This window comes from Thunnus albacares, chromosome 3 (assembly GCF_914725855.1).
Source record: "Thunnus albacares chromosome 3, fThuAlb1.1, whole genome shotgun sequence".
Taxonomy (NCBI): Eukaryota; Metazoa; Chordata; class Actinopteri; order Scombriformes; family Scombridae; genus Thunnus; species Thunnus albacares.
In genome coordinates this window covers 12,572,750-12,588,495 of record NC_058108.1, presented here as the reverse complement: position 1 = coordinate 12,588,495, position 15,746 = coordinate 12,572,750, and the positions used below count along the sequence as shown (strand labels likewise).

At 39.3% G+C, this 15,746-nt stretch overlaps 1 protein-coding gene across 2 annotated transcripts; it reads left to right on the top strand.

Annotated features, from left to right (window-relative positions):
- Positions 1–2,279: 2,279 nt before the first annotated feature.
- rasal3 (RAS protein activator like 3) lies at positions 2,280–15,253 on the top strand. Of its 2 annotated transcripts, XM_044346453.1 has the most exons (20): positions 2,280–2,704; positions 2,800–3,464; positions 5,832–5,950; positions 6,086–6,164; positions 7,435–7,502; positions 7,612–7,697; positions 8,399–8,528; positions 8,667–8,765; positions 8,866–9,537; positions 9,687–9,831; positions 9,924–10,068; positions 10,201–10,437; positions 10,551–10,752; positions 11,654–11,745; positions 11,850–11,963; positions 12,847–13,033; positions 13,265–13,375; positions 13,478–13,668; positions 13,996–14,080; positions 14,840–15,253. In XM_044346453.1, the coding sequence occupies exons 2-20, from the start codon at positions 2,840–2,842 to the stop codon at positions 14,948–14,950; spliced, it is 3,498 nt and encodes a 1,165-aa protein (XP_044202388.1). In that variant the 5' UTR covers positions 2,280–2,704; positions 2,800–2,839; the 3' UTR covers positions 14,951–15,253. The 2 variants fall into 2 exon arrangements, with proteins under 2 accessions (XP_044202388.1, XP_044202389.1); XM_044346454.1 differs by lacking the exons at positions 2,280–2,704; positions 2,800–3,464; positions 5,832–5,950; positions 6,086–6,164 and adding an exon at positions 6,535–6,752.
- The last annotated feature ends 493 nt before the right edge of the window (positions 15,254–15,746 follow it).

The window sequence follows — 15,746 nt, the reverse complement described above, 5'->3', positions numbered from 1 at the left end:
TACCATGAAAACAGGATGTAGCAGCAAATATCACAGTGTTGGCTGAGATTCAGTCAAGGTCATTACAAAAGGTCATCATGCTGTGTGTTGTTCAGTGGTTCAGCAAGGGTGAACTTCAACACCACTTTGTAAAAAACAGAACAAATACATAATTAAATGAGGTGTATAGTAGCTTTATTTAAAGTAAATACTACATTACTGTGATGTCCTAGGTTCAAATCCAGCTGGTGATTCTTGTCTTTTCTTTCCCTTGTATTCCCCTTCTCTGTATTACCTGCACCCTCACTTTCAACCATTGATAATAGTCCCTAACTACCTTTCTTCTACAATTATGACTCTGCAAATGTTTTCCAATTGTTTCATACTCTCAAAGGCATTTCTAGACTGCTATGTTTCATATTTTAATACACATTTTCCCTTCAGATCAGGGGTTTGCAATATTTTTTTAAAAAAATGAAAAGCATCTGTCCTCACCACCTCTCATCCCTGCATACTCTCTCATACAAACTCACATATTTTGTGTCTTTCTTGCTGATGATGTGGTGGAAAACAGACAAAGACTTTGCCGATAGTCTGATTATCTGTGCAGAGTTTAATTAAGAGGATGTGTTTTAATTGAAATATATGACAATAGCATCTATGGTAAATAGTGACATGCCACTTTGGATCAATCAATTACAAGCAGACAACAGAAAATGCTGTATGTTTATAAGGACAGAAAAAAGATACTGTTGTGTGTGACCTGAGGACATTTACAGTGACATGGATCTGCAGTGACATCTGCTGGGGAATGGCTGCAGTTACAACAAACTGCAGTTGAGGCAAATAGTCAAATTAAGAGTCAAAATAACTACCAGCTCACTTAATTTGAGTACATTACAATGATGGAGACTTTATTTCACAAGCTCACATTCCAGCAACAACATGGCGTCCTCAGAGCTTACAGGACTAATATGGTAACATCCTTTTTGTAGCTTCCAGCGCGATCAGATACACAATATAGGATAAGTGCAGTAAATACAAACACAAACAATTCACATGTTTTTGCAAAATTCTCGGTAGGCTCAAATCTTTACTCTTTAGACCCTATATCAATACCTATACAGAATATTCTATACTACTTTCCCCTGCTGTAATAATCCAGCAACCCTTTATGATCTTGATGAATTTATATTTTTTTTATATTAAATGATGGTATCTCACAGATAAAGAGACAGTATTTTACCAATGACCCATGCAAAACATAAATAAAGATTTCTGTAATTAGACTGACCAGTAAAATGTTAGCATTGGTAATGATGATGATCAAAGTTATATTTAGTTGCAGTCAATACACATTTTCAATACTAATACCATGTCAATACTATTACAAATAGCAAGACACAGCCACCAGATGGCCTAAATAATACAAGATAAACATTTTTTAACCTGTGGTGGTTTCATACTCTGAAACTGAGACCTCCACATTTGTTTACATTTAAACGTGTATGATTTTTTACAGACTGGATCCTAGAAAAAGCTTAAAGCTTAAAAGTAAGAGTCAGGCCCTTAAATAAATAGTAAAAGTGTAATCTGTAAATCTGAATGCCCACACATTAGATTTGATTTGGAGAGTGCGACAGGGGCATCCGAAACTTGCTGTTTACTTATATTTTGTGATATAGTTACATACTTTTTGCCCCATTGGGACACAGAAATATCCTGCAGGTGTGTTCAAGCAGAGAACGGTGTGAGCGCAGGAAGTGGTTTTTCAGAGTCTCACAAACCGATCTGAACAGGAAGTGCAGCTTCGCTCTGACAGGAAACTGTTCTCAACAGTCATCAGTCTATACACCCACAGGCAGATAACAAATGGATACTGTCACAACTTTATTGCTTTACCATATTGATCATGATCTTAATAACTGTCACAGTCAGTATTTGTGTATAACTGAGTTTGCATGCAATGTCACTTATTCTTGTAGGACAGAAGAGATGTTGTCCTTGCTTATATATGTCATTACCACAAGTATTCTTCTAACATGGGGATAAAAATCTCAGTTACTTTACTTGAATCATTGATTTATTAGCGTCATCCAGTTAAATGTCTTCATACATAATAACAGAAGGCAGAGGGTGGAGTAAAGTTTAGAATCCAGGTGTAATCCTTGTTGTATATCTTTCAAACGCCATCAACATTATGTCAAAAGTACTTGATTGAACTCAAAACCACATTTCTCTTGCTCATACTGTGACAGACTAAATGACTCAAGAACTAACAGACCAACGTGCTTCCTTTGAGGTGAAGGTACAGCCGAGAACTACCTACAGCAGACCTACAAACCAAAATCAGACTTTCAAAATAGAATAGCATGTGTGTTAGGGAACATCAGTGAGAGTTGCATTTGAAGGAAAATCTTTGACATAAAAGCAGGAAGTAAATAAGAAGGGAAGTAAAGAGCGAAAACATTAGGAGATGAAAAAATTAGAAAATATTTCTGAAAATAGGTGAACTTCTCTCTGTTGTTTCATGAGGAAGCAAGCAACCAGTGAGTGAGAAGAGTTGGGCACTGCAGCAAAGCAACCACAGACAGAACAGCTTGCCGCATGTTGTTGCCGGATAACATTTTGCAAGACAGGAAACGAGAGAAGCAGAGAGACAGAACCAGAGTAGTCACGGACTAGTTTTTCATCCTTAACAAGTGCTATAATCTCAGATATAGTGGTGAGTCAGAGGAGAGAGAGGCGAGGTCTCCTATGAAGGTACCGTATGCACAGTGAATTCTGAAAATTTAATTTTGTTTGATTCATCCTTGACAGAAGAGAAAAACAACTGAGATATACACCCTGAAAATCTAAAATGGGCACTGACGAAAAAGATTCAGTGCCAGCGGCTCAACAACCACAGAAGGAACAAGGATCAACAGAGAAGGAAAACGAATCTCCAGCAGAGCATCCTCCAGGACAAGCATCTGAGACCACCGACCCTCTCAACACATACAAATGGCATACCGGCTCAAAGGGAACGCTTGATGAGGTGAAAGAAGAAGGAGAAGGAGGAGCAGCTTCTTCAACATCTACAGTCGATAAGATTCAGAAGGCCTCAACCAACAAATGGAGCAAGATGCAAAACTGGCGCAAGGCCCTAAGTGAGGATAATGGAGACAAAAATTCAAGTGGGAAAAGTGGAGAGGCAACCAAGGCGGATAAGGGTGCTGGAGGAAACCGAAAGAACCCCTTCAGAAGGGCCCTGTCCGAGCCTCCTGGGTCACTGTTTGCAGCCCTGTCCCCTTCCTCCAGCTCTGCCAACACGCCCCATGCAGCTCCATCGTCAACTGCTGCAGAGGCCTCAGGGGTCTCCTCCACAGACCCTTCTCAGCGAGGAGGCGGAGGGGCACTCTTTAAAAAGTACCTGAGGACAGTGTCCCAGAAGCTCAAAAGGCCCAAGCTGCAGAGTCGGAGCAGCACCCCCTCATTACTGCCAGGTGAGGTGTCTGAATGTACCCAGCTACAGAATATGAAAGTGCTTATAAACCAGTTCAAACTATATTAAATTTAATGTTTGAGATTAGCGTCATAGTTGTTGCATTTTTGTATGAGGGATGCTACAGAAATTAGCAAAATTCCTAACATTTTGCTTGATTAGTTAACCTTTTTCATGTTTTGATTGATACTTGTGGGCAAAATATGATGAAATGTGATTCCGTACACATAAAATACACTCAAAGGTTTGTTTCACGTAGCAACATGGTTACCCCATGTGGTTACCAGCATGATTTCCTTTTATGTAGGATCACTCAGTGACACACTACAGTAGGTGGGGTATATGTGACTTTTTAAAATACTGCTGCATAATTCCCTTAAGACTTAATCCTATATTAGACAAACCAAGTGTCAAATTACACAACATAAAAAGAGAGCTTAAAGAGAGAAAAGGTATCAAGGTTAAAAGAAAAATAACTACAAAACCAGTCACAATTAAATGAACAGGGTTAAATTCTGGTAAACTGGAACTTGAATTGAAGCTGGAGAATTGAATTGGAGATGGATGGAAAAGAAAATTTGAAAATCTCAATTGAAAATGTTCAGAACTTCAAGCACGACAGCAGTTGTCATAAAGCTAAATATAAGAAATATAAAAAATTATAGACATCAAAAGCAACTCTTGCACCTGTTATGGCAACTTCAACATTTACCTGCAGAAAATGCTTATTGAGTATAAGTTAGTAGTAACCTTGAAAAGCTATATTCACCCATGCTCTCAACGCAAGATTTATATAAACTTCAACATACCATCCCATTTTCCCCCATTTTCACATTTTCACACTAATATTGTAAATCGGGATGCAGGGTTGTTTTCTTAACTATTAGAGAGCAGTATACGTTGAAGTGTCTTTTGAGATATGAGTGAGGGTGTTAAGCACGGCTGTTATCTCAGCCCTGCCTTTTTCAAATGTATGTGAATGAAATGGAGACGTTACTGGACCTACTATATAAACAACAGTTGGTCTCGCTTTTTTCAACACAGAACTCAAGTGTCTGTTTTATGCAGATGATCTAGTCACTCTGTTCATCAGTACTGTCAGACTTTCAAATTGAACAAAAAAGGTCAAAACTGCAGAGAAATTACCCTGAAATTTAGCTGTACCAAACCAAACCAACTCACTTAGATTTATAAACCACTCCCACATGAAACTTCTGCTTTGCGGTGATGTGACTCAAGTTAAAGCATTAAAGGCTTATTGTTTCTGCTGAGGAAATGGCTAAAAAATCGAGTTTTCCAGTCAGACACATTATGACACCAAATGACCAGTCAAACAAGGGCAAAAAGCCTTTACAGGGGGTTCTTGGGTATTGAAAGCATTCAGGACTGAAGTATCAAAATCTGGAACTGTATTTAAAAAAGGTCCTTTTTACCTTTTTTAAATACCTTTTTACTTTAGCTATTACCTACCAATGGTTGAAAATAGAAAGGAGTCCTCAGCTGGTACTGAGGCTGAGACCTTACATTGAGTTACATCAGAAACTTCAGCCAGCCTTGGAACAACTTCAAAGAATTAGACCTGACCAAAAGTTCCCAACACAAACTTGCTAGATATTTGGGCCTCAGATGACAGCATACAACCTGGCAAACTACCTGACCACAGACTTAGCAACAACTATCTGGATGTACAAGACAGTCTACTCGATGTTTGTGTATCAATATTTTATTTCTATTTAATATTACCACCTCTTTTAGTTTTTCTTTAGACTAATGGGTGTTTATTGTTGCATTATTCATATTGCTAACATCTATCATATAGTACTAAATAGAAAAAACATCATAATCATCAAATAATAACTTTTCTTTTTATGACTCACCTTTACTAGATGGTTTGTTATTTTTATTTCAAACATTATTGTGCTTTAGAAAGGAGACAAATCTAAAGTGCTAGGCAAATACATGTTGAAGGATATGCACATAATGAAAAAACTTCAGAGAAACCACAGGATGTGCGCAGCTCATCCTGGTGTGTCATAAAAGGAGAGAGATAGCATCAGTGGCCCCGGCAACTCCACAAATGGGAGTGGCCAAGTGCTAGGGGAGATAAGTGCCATCATGCCATAATTACCAAAAACATCAAACAAACTAGGGCCGGCATGTGCCTGTATTTATGGCCCTGCATTTATCTAACTATAGTCAGTTCTCAAATGTGAGAGACTATGTTACGTATTTTGTAGAATGTATTTAGTCTGTGATTATGGTGTTGATAAAGAGCTTACATCTGTCACTTCTCTGCAGTTCTGTAAGCTGTATAGTGATTAATATGTCACTATATGTGTGTGTGTGTAAATGTCTGCTTGTGTGGCAGATCCGAGTGAGGCTGAACTCCCAAGACTACAATGGGCACCACCTCAGGAGGTTCCCTTATGGGACATTAGCAACTGTGTTCTTGAAGATGGACAAATTTTCATCTCTCCAGAGGAAGAGGTACCAACACACACACATGCACACACACACTCCGAATGTACAAATATACAACTATGTACTTTGATAGTGACAGATTATGTATGTGTGTGTGTGTGTGTGTGTGTGTGTGTGTGTGTGTGTGTGTGTCTTTATCAGCCAACAATGTGGACCCGAAACCGTGTCAGCAGCTGCCTGTCCAATCTCAGCATGCAGAACCTCGTAGACATCGACACAGGTCAATACATATACACACACAAACACACACACACACACTGTTTAAGCAAAATGTAGAACATATTAAGATGCAGCAAATATTACATCACCAGGATATGGACAAGCATTACCAGTGAAACAGCTACTGCCATCACATCAACAAGAAGTATGATTCTGCAGACAGTCACAGAGGAAATAGCTGAATGTTTATGCGTGCGTGTGACTGTCAAATTGCTTCCCCTACGTTTTTTTGGGGAAGATAGCATCAGGCCTGGGTGTAGTAGTCCAATGAAAGCTCGTATAGAGAGAGAGAGAGAGACAGTGAGAGAGAGAAAGAGAGAGAGAGAGAGAGAGAGAGAGAGAGAGAGAGTTGGTGTCTGCCTCCATTCTGCTCTGGCGTTTTGTTTAGAAGAAGCTCTGAGGCTGCACTGAGGTAGTGACTGGTCCTGCATTGATTTTGGCTGGTTGGCTCTGTGTAAGCACCAGCATCTGCTTGATGAAGAGAGGAGGGCAATGTTAGAGGGACAGAGATTGAAGAAACAAGACTGTGGAACACCTCTGGACTAAATGATGGGATTTAGACGCTGGTTTGTTTGCGGTGGGGCTTTGGGTAAGCAAAGAGGAGTGAAAGTCTGTCTGATAGAACTGTAAACTTGTTAATTCACATCTTTAACTCTAAAGATATCTTTATCTTATTAAGAAAGGGTTACAAATGCTACACTGAAGAGAAAATCATGGCAGAAAGTGATTTCCAAATTTCATCCACTGCAAAGCTTTAAATAAGTCTCAATAATAAGAAGACCTGCGGGTGAAGTATGTACAATAAATAAACTTTACGTAGATAGCTGCAGCTCCAGCTAAAAACCACACACATCCTGTATGGGCTAATTGGTCTATATTTGCTAATACAGCATTGACTAATTTGAGGTATTAACACTATCTTCAGCGGAAGTGCAGAAAAGAGTAGTGGTGGCATTGTAAGAGCAGTGATGAAACTGAATCTTTCTGGAAGTTTTGAGAAAGGGGTTTCAAACTATATGAAAATCAATCAATTGATTGAGAATGAATCAAACATTTGGTTTGGCTGTTTAATGTCTGGAAACAAATTGCTAAAACAAATAAATATAATAGAAAGGCAAGTATTGACCACAAACACAAAATGAAAAGGAAGGATGTTTTTATGTGTATAATAGCCTTTATTAAAGCTAACATCAGTTCCCAAGAATATTTGTAACACTGTTAATTTCACTTCATTGTCATCATCAACAAGATCATTTCTTCCTAACACTTAGAATGTAGCCCTGACCATGTGGGCCTGGGAGGTGGCCCTCGACCAAAGAACCAAGATGGTGGTGTGAGGGTGAGTGTTTTACACATCAGAGATAATAATCTCTCTGTTATGCCTCCATTTCCTGTTGATGTCAAACATTATTGCCCTCATACACCATACTTGCCTTCTTTACCCTCAGGCACTGATCAAACGACGTCTTGAGAACAAGGCCAAGAGGAATAGCAACACTCAACTGAACCCCGTGGGACTAAACAAAGGAAACAGGTAAAGTACACTGTAATGTATGTGAAGGCAATGAGTACAGTCCATAAGTACTTGGACATTATTCTTTGTTTGTGTTGGCTCTGTACTCCAGCATACTGGATCTGAAATCAAACCATGACTATGAAGGTATTTACATCCATAATGGGTTAACAGTGTATGTACTGTTGTCCAGTCCAAAACTTAGCTGGATGACATGTAAAAAGGGGTCTGGTTCCTACACTGGTCATCCAATGGATGTAAACACTCTAAAATTAAGCTGAGAGTCAGAATTTTAACCTCATAATCATTGTTTAATTTCACATTCAATGTGCTGGGGTTGGTCCACCTATATTATAAAAAATGTACTATTCAGAAAGAATTTGGTTGTGAGGTTTTCAAGGACTCATTATATTGTTGGACTGCTGGGCTACTATAAGAGATGCCTTGTATCAGTTTTATACTCTTCTGTGCATCACTTGTACTAGGTGTTCTCTTTGAAAAGAAATTCTATTCTATAAATACATATATCACATGTACAAATATTCATGTAACTTTTTAGAGCATCAGCAGTCTGTGTAATTTCTGCCTATAGTGGGTGGCAAAAGGTTTTAAAGTACATTATGTTACAATTGACAAATTATTTGGTATCAATCAGTATTTGACACTCTATGTCTTTATCAGTTCAGTTTTTGACTGGCTTTTCCCCACTCTGTTTATTAAAGGCACTATGGCTCCCGGGAATCTGTGTCAATTCCCGTCAGTCCAGTAGGAAGTCTGGATCTGAGTGCAGACACCAGCACTGTCATCAGGCCGGTCCACAGCTCTATTTTGGGGGAGAAATACTGCTTTGAGGTACATTTCAAATCATGCGTTCTATCTTGTGTGTAAAATTTGGGGTCCTTAAGGAGCATCATACAGTACCTCAGAAAAACAGAAACTTCACATCCCAGGATGGCTAACACAGTCCTGTTGGTTTCACTGTACTTGCAGGTGATAAACTCTGAGAACACACACTGCTTTGGCTGCTCGTCAGCTGCAGAGCGTGACCGTTGGATTGAAGACCTGAGACGGGCTGCCCAGCCTAATAAGGTCAGCTATGAGCCATTTGTTTCAAAGAAAAAGTTTGTGTTGTAATATTCTGGTGCAAAAATGCTAATAAAATGATATTTTAATGCATCATTGTTCACAGGATAACATTGAGCGCACAGAAAACTCCCTAAGTCTGTGGGTAAATGAAGCTAAGGATCTGCCACCCAAACGGCGTTATTACTGCGAGGTACACCTAGATGGGACCCTGTTCGCCCGCACTAGCAGCCGATCTGTTGGCAAGGCGTCTAACCGCTCCAGCCTGGCAGGGGACAGCTCTACTGGGTCTTCAGGAGGCCTGGGGGGCAGTGGAGGTATGGCTGGAGGGTGTCAGCTATTCTGGGGTGAATTCTTCGAGCTAGACAACCTGCCCTGTGTCTCCCAAATCACCCTGCACCTTTTCCGCGAAGAGGACCCCAAGAAAAAGCGTCACTCCCGAGATGAGTTTTGCCTGCATCCACTGGGCAGCGTGGCCATACCTTTAGCTGAGATCCGAGGTAGGACCTATCAGGAAAAGTGGTATCCCATCACTCCATACAAGGCCACAGGCACTGCTGGGAAAGAACTTGTGGGGCAACAGGCTTCCCTTCGCATCAAGGCCCGTTTTCAGAATCTGAAGGTGTTGCCCATGGAGAAATACAAGGAGTTTGCAGAGTATGTGACCTTGGATTATGTGGAAATGTGCAGAAGTCTGGAGCCACTTCTGAATGTGAAGGAGAAGGAAGAGCTGGCAGGAGCTCTGGTCCATGTACTGCAGAGTATCGGCAAGGCCAAGGTGAGGAATGAGTCACACAAAGTTCATATATGCTAACTGCATCATAGTTTTGAAATCTCAAAGTATCACTCAAATACAATCTGATGTAAAAACACAGCAAAAAGGAATAATCAGACATACTTTTCCTTGCTTGCATGGGTATGCTTCAGGAGTTCCTCATTGATTTGGGCAGTGCAGAGGTCGAGCGTCTTGGAGAGAAGGAGGCACTGATCTTCAGAGAGAACACACTCGCCACTAAAGCCATAGATGAATATATGAAGCTGGTTGGACAGAAATACCTCATTGACACACTAGGTAGGTTAGCTCAGTGGTAAGGTGGCTTCTTGTGATTGGTATCAGTTGGTGCTTTGTTTTCACTAAACTCTGTGCTTTCTTTTTCATTGCAGGGGAGTTCATCACCCGTCTTTATGCTTCAATGGAGAACTGTGAAGTTGACCCTCGTAAATGCCATGCCTCTGAACTCTCAAACAACCAAAAGCACTTGAGGGAAACCTGTGAGGAAGTGGTGCAGAAAATTATTGAGAAACATGGGTGAGAGAATGGAGCTCATCTAAGAAAAGACATGAAATAATAAATATCAAAAGTTAATTTCAGAGTAGTGTTTGAGCTGATGGAAAAAATAATATTCACAGAGCTGATGTTTGACATGTTTCTTGCCTTCAGATCCTTTCCTGAAGAGTTACACAAGATCTTCTCCAGCTGGGTGGAGCTGTGTGAGGACCAGGGCAGAGCAGAGATTGGCCAGCGTCTCATCTCTGCTTCCCTCTTCCTCCGCTTCTTGTGCCCTGCTATCCTCAGTCCCTCTCTTTTTGGTCTGACACAGCCTTATCCAGAGCCAAACACCCTGCGTACCCTCACCTTAACTGCCAAAGTCATTCAGAATCTGGCCAACTTCACCCTGTGAGTGATGTACCTCAGCAAAGTATCTTTTGATATACTGAGAAACAAGTATTTTGGGAATGAGAAGTTCACTGAAATGGCTTAAGTAAACACATTTTTTTGTTCCAATTCAGGTTTGGAGAGAAAGAGGAGTACATGCTCTTCATGAATGAATTCCTGGAGCAGCACTGGGATGGAATGAGGGGCTTTCTACAAACTGTGTCCAATCCAGACACCGAAATGCCAATGACTTCCTTTGATGGCTATGTGGATCTTCCTCTGCGCTTAGCTGTGCTGCATGGCCTGCTGGTAGACATCATCTATCAGAGGAACCAGGTAGGATGAAAACCAATAAGTCCATTACTTAGTTGTACAGGTTTATGTAATTGTGTGTGCTTAAACTTTAAGCTTCCGTATGATTGGACCAGTAGACTGTTCACAATACTGTATAGTTTCCAGTGTTTACAAGTATAATTTTAAGAAGTAAATACACAGGAAATACTACATTTTGATCATTTTCAGCTTGGGTACTGGTGCCCCCTAACCCCACCCTTAACCTTTAAGATCACGTGTGCACAAGATGTAGGCATATAACAGCATTTTTGAATTTATGTTTCATATGTGCCAAGACGTAGACCTTATTATAATGCATTAGGCTAATTTGTCATTAATTATTTGGTTCATATGATGCACCAAACCAAAGAAAGTCATGTACTGAGCCAAACACACAAAATACTTCAGGACAAATACACATACCATTACAGCCCTAACAGAACAAGTCTCCATTGCCTGCTTAAAGGCCTCATTTAAACCTGTTAGTAAAATGGTGTATCCAGATGAATATAGAACTAGTTCTGGATATTTGCAAATGAACATTTTCATTTCAATCTGCCAGACTCGCTTTGGATGTCATCAGGTGCATCCAATTGCATTCCTGTTGCTATTTGCATGTACCCCTTGCTTTAATGCTATTTTTTTAATCATACAATGTATCAAGATAGTGATCATTTTGCATAAAACATTAAAAGCATTAAGACAAAGTGCAAAAGAAACACATTATAAAAAGACATTTAAATACAATTAAAATAGTTATTAAAGAGTTAAGAGAATAAGAACAAAAATAAGCTAAAATAGAATAAAACAGATAAAATACAAGAATAAAAGAATCAAAAGAAATGAAGAAATGAATCAAAAGCCTCAAATTTGGGGTCTAACATGCAGCTTGTTTCTTCCTCAGGATACAATTGACAGGCTGCACCCTCTGCCTTCAATTCTGAACCAGATAACAGAGTCACTGGGCCCTGAGGCACCTCGGATCATAGTTAGCAGGTGTGTTGAAGGCCTAACATCTTTGACTTATCAGCAACTTGTGATGTATAACAAGCTTGAACATGGTGTTGTTACGTGTCACTTAAGCAGGCTCTTTCTTGCAGCGAAATGGGACAAGTCAAGCCAGTCTATGTTCCTCCTAAAGACTTGGGCAAATACAGCCCTCACCAGTCTTCCCTCCAGCAGCTTCCTGTGGACTCCAAAGGCCTACGAGATGGGTATGATGGGTGTTTGTCTGTTACTGGGCTCAGCCAATATTGCTTTTCAGATGTTAGTAATCATGAAGGCGATTTTTGACTGTCCCTGAACTCCTTGATTGCACATGTTATGTACCAGTGGTAAATCCATTCATTTTCTACCACTTATCCAGTACAGCTTGTGGTGGTATACCATGGTGGTGGTAGGCCAGACCTCCTTAGATGCTAGACCTCTAGCTATGTCCTCCAGATCCTTCTGGAAAATCCAGAGGTGCTTCCAGGCCAGAGGGGATATGTAAACTCTCCAATCAGGTTGGCCCCGGAGTCTCCTCCAACTCCACAAGGAGTTGTCTGGGAGGCATCAGAAAAAGATGCTCGAATAACATTAACTGATCCTTCTCGATACCAAGGAGCAGCGGCTCTATTCTGAGCTCTTTCCGGATGTCTGAGCCCCTCACCCTATCTTGTCATAGCCCCATTTTTTTAGTCGCTACCCAAAGCTAATGACCACACGTAGAGGAAGTAGTCAACTGGTAATTAAGGCCAATTCAGACAGGCCAGTATAACACTTGCCTTGAACATCAGTCTGAGTGATGAACACTTTAAATGTGAAGTTGATGATGATGATGTTTTTCATCCCAAACTATACAAGTAGTCAAGGGTTTTCCTGAAAAATATTTAAACATTTAGAATATCTTTTCAACCATATGCAAAAGAAGTTCGGCATGTTTTACTGCAATCCGTCTCTGTTGTTAGTGAAATTATATGCATGCAGAACATGCATTTTATGTAAGTGTACACTAACACAGGTATAGAACAGTTTAACTTGCTAAAAGGATTTACAGATTTACAAATGCCACCATGTGATGTATATCACCTGAATAATTAATAATTCATTAAACAGGGATGGCAGAACTCGGAGAAGTATGAGAGAAAGGAAGCCAGTCACCAGAACTCAGAGTGCCCCACACAGACGTCCCGGTCACACAAAACATGCCCTGAAGAGGCAGATAAGTTCTGAAACTCTGCCGACAGCTGACAATGAACAAGAGATGGAAACAAACGAACCACTTATCTCATCACCAAAAACCGTGAGTACAAAGAGGAACTGTGAACTTAGCTTGGTTATTTTGGCTACTGAGTGCATCAGGCCATATGCCGCAATGCAACAATAAATACTTCACCTTTTTCTAGTAGGCTATCTTAAAATATTGACTGTTTTTTAAATCAATTTTGATGTTTGTGTTAGTTAATACATTGATAGTATGACTTTGTCTGGTTAAGTAGAAGGAATTATTATACAATCTCTCATCTTATTTCAGAGTGACAGTATCAAACGTCCACCTGCACCAGTTCCCTGGATCAAAGACATACACAACAGGGAGCCCAGTGAGATGAAGACTCAGAACGAACAGTTCAACTTACTAGATAGGGTATGTCATACCTGTTACCCACTAAAGTGACATAATTCTGGCTATAGTTTATCATTTCACTGTTACATTTCATAAACTGTTTATTTGTGAATCACACACCAGCATGCTCAAGAACTGTCAGAGCTTCGTCTGGGGATAGAGCAGGTGACGGAGCGTGAGCTGGATATGGCAAAGCGGCTTGAGGACTTCATTATTCAAAGTCAGGACCAGAATGTAATACTGCAGACTGAGGTGAACGAGCTTCGCAGTCTGCTGGCTGTGCGAGAAGAGCAGCTCGCCAGTGCCACCTTCAGGTAATATTATCGAATCAACAGTAATACTGTCAACAAATGTACAGAGAAACTTATTATGTTCAGTTTCCAGAGGAGATATATTCAATTTTGCCAACATTTAGTGTTTTTATTATATGTAGTCTGCATACTCTATACTTTATAACTGAAGATTAATGACGCAGTTGATAACTTTGATTGGATTGGGTGCATAAAGCAGTAGGCTTGGCTGTGTTCAAATTGTTATTAATTGCTAATTGTCTGTAATTATTTGATGTTTTGGTATAATTTATTACCAAGGTGTTCTGTTCTTGTCTATATGAGCATCTCTTCTATCTGTGTCTGTGACAGGTTGGGTGTGATTGAGGAGGAGAGGGAGGAGGATGAGAGGAAACTGAGTGTTGCAATTGCAGCAGCTGAACGAATGAACGTACTGGTAAGACAAAAAATTAAGTAAATGAATACAGCCAGTTATTAAGCAGAGATGAAGTGAAGGATTATCAGAATATTAGATACATACTTATATCTATTATATTAGATATATATCTTATTTTGGAAAATTACTACACAATTAAGTGTAGTATATTACTGTACTGTTAATGCCTTGTTAAAGGCATAGTTCACTTCAAAATGATGAACATGAAATGAAAATGATGATGATCTGATGTCAGTCAGAACGGTATCAAAAATTATTATGGAGTTTAAGGAGTTATTTTTACAGCTTGAGGATGAAAATTATATCATTTCTAACTCCCAACACAAGGGTTTTGTATCTGAATAATTGCACTTTGGGTCCCAAGCAACAACAGTTGTGCATTCTCAGTGAGGAAAATGCAGGATATAATTAGGTATATATTGTAAATATATTACACAAAACACATCTGAAGACACCTGATCATAATGAAATACTAATCTGGGATACTCAAATGAAATTGTAACTAATTTGTGAGTGATTTGTGTGTTTGGTGCCCTTTTAAACATTTCAATGGTCCTATGGTGGAATAGATAATAGATAGTTAACCATCAGTTCATGCTGTTATCATCAGTTCACATTAAATGCATATTTTTCAAAATACTAAAATATTTACTCTGGAGATATTGTGGGAGAAACTCATTTGTTTACAGTATACTGCAGTTAAATTACATACAAGAGTAAGCTGATAAAAACATTTTTGTTTTTTCTATGTGCTCACAGGAGGAGCAGTTTGCAGGCTTGATGAAGGACCTTCACCAGCTCAGTGAGGCCTACAACAGTGGCCAAAACAATATACAGCATCCTGAAAAGCCACACATCAACAGCAACTGAACCCTGATAGAAAAAGGTTCAGAGCTACAGTATCACCACAATTTTGTATAAATAAATATATAAGTAGTGAATAAATAGTTAATGTGGAAACCCCTACCTGAAGTCACAATCACGGTTTCCTAATTAGATGTAAGTTTATTTTATGAACATATTCAGAATGGATGTGGGTGAAACAATTATGTCCCAGGTGAACGTGAAACGTACTGGATTTGTCTGCATTTCAGCCTTTATTGTATCTCAGCTACAGATGTGTTTGACTTGTAAACCTTTCTGATAAATAAAAGAATACTACCTGTCTGTTTATCTGAGTGCATTCAGCAATGTGTCATTAACAGTGCAACAGTGGTGGAAAATATGGTATAACAAATATAACAGTACTCCACTTCTGTACTTAAAGTGGCTATAATCAATATTTTCATAGTAACAATGGATCAAATGACTATGTGTGATTTGAAGGGTGTCACTCACAGTGATAAACCCAGAGACAATTATCAGCAGACTGCAGTTCTCCACAGCTCCACAGAGCCTTATAGCTTAATTTGTCTCATTGTTTTGATTTTCCAGGGGCCCAAAAGCTCCAATTTCACAATGTGGCAATTCATTTATGGTAATGAATCAATAAATTAATAATTATTATTTATCTGTATTATTTTAGTACATAGTAAGCTCACAAGCATTTTACTAAATACGTTTCTGCTTAATCAAGTAACCACAAACTAATTGGTAATTACCAACTTATAGACTACTTATGAAATACTAGATGCTTAAGTGCATTTTGCTAGTAATACTTATGTAC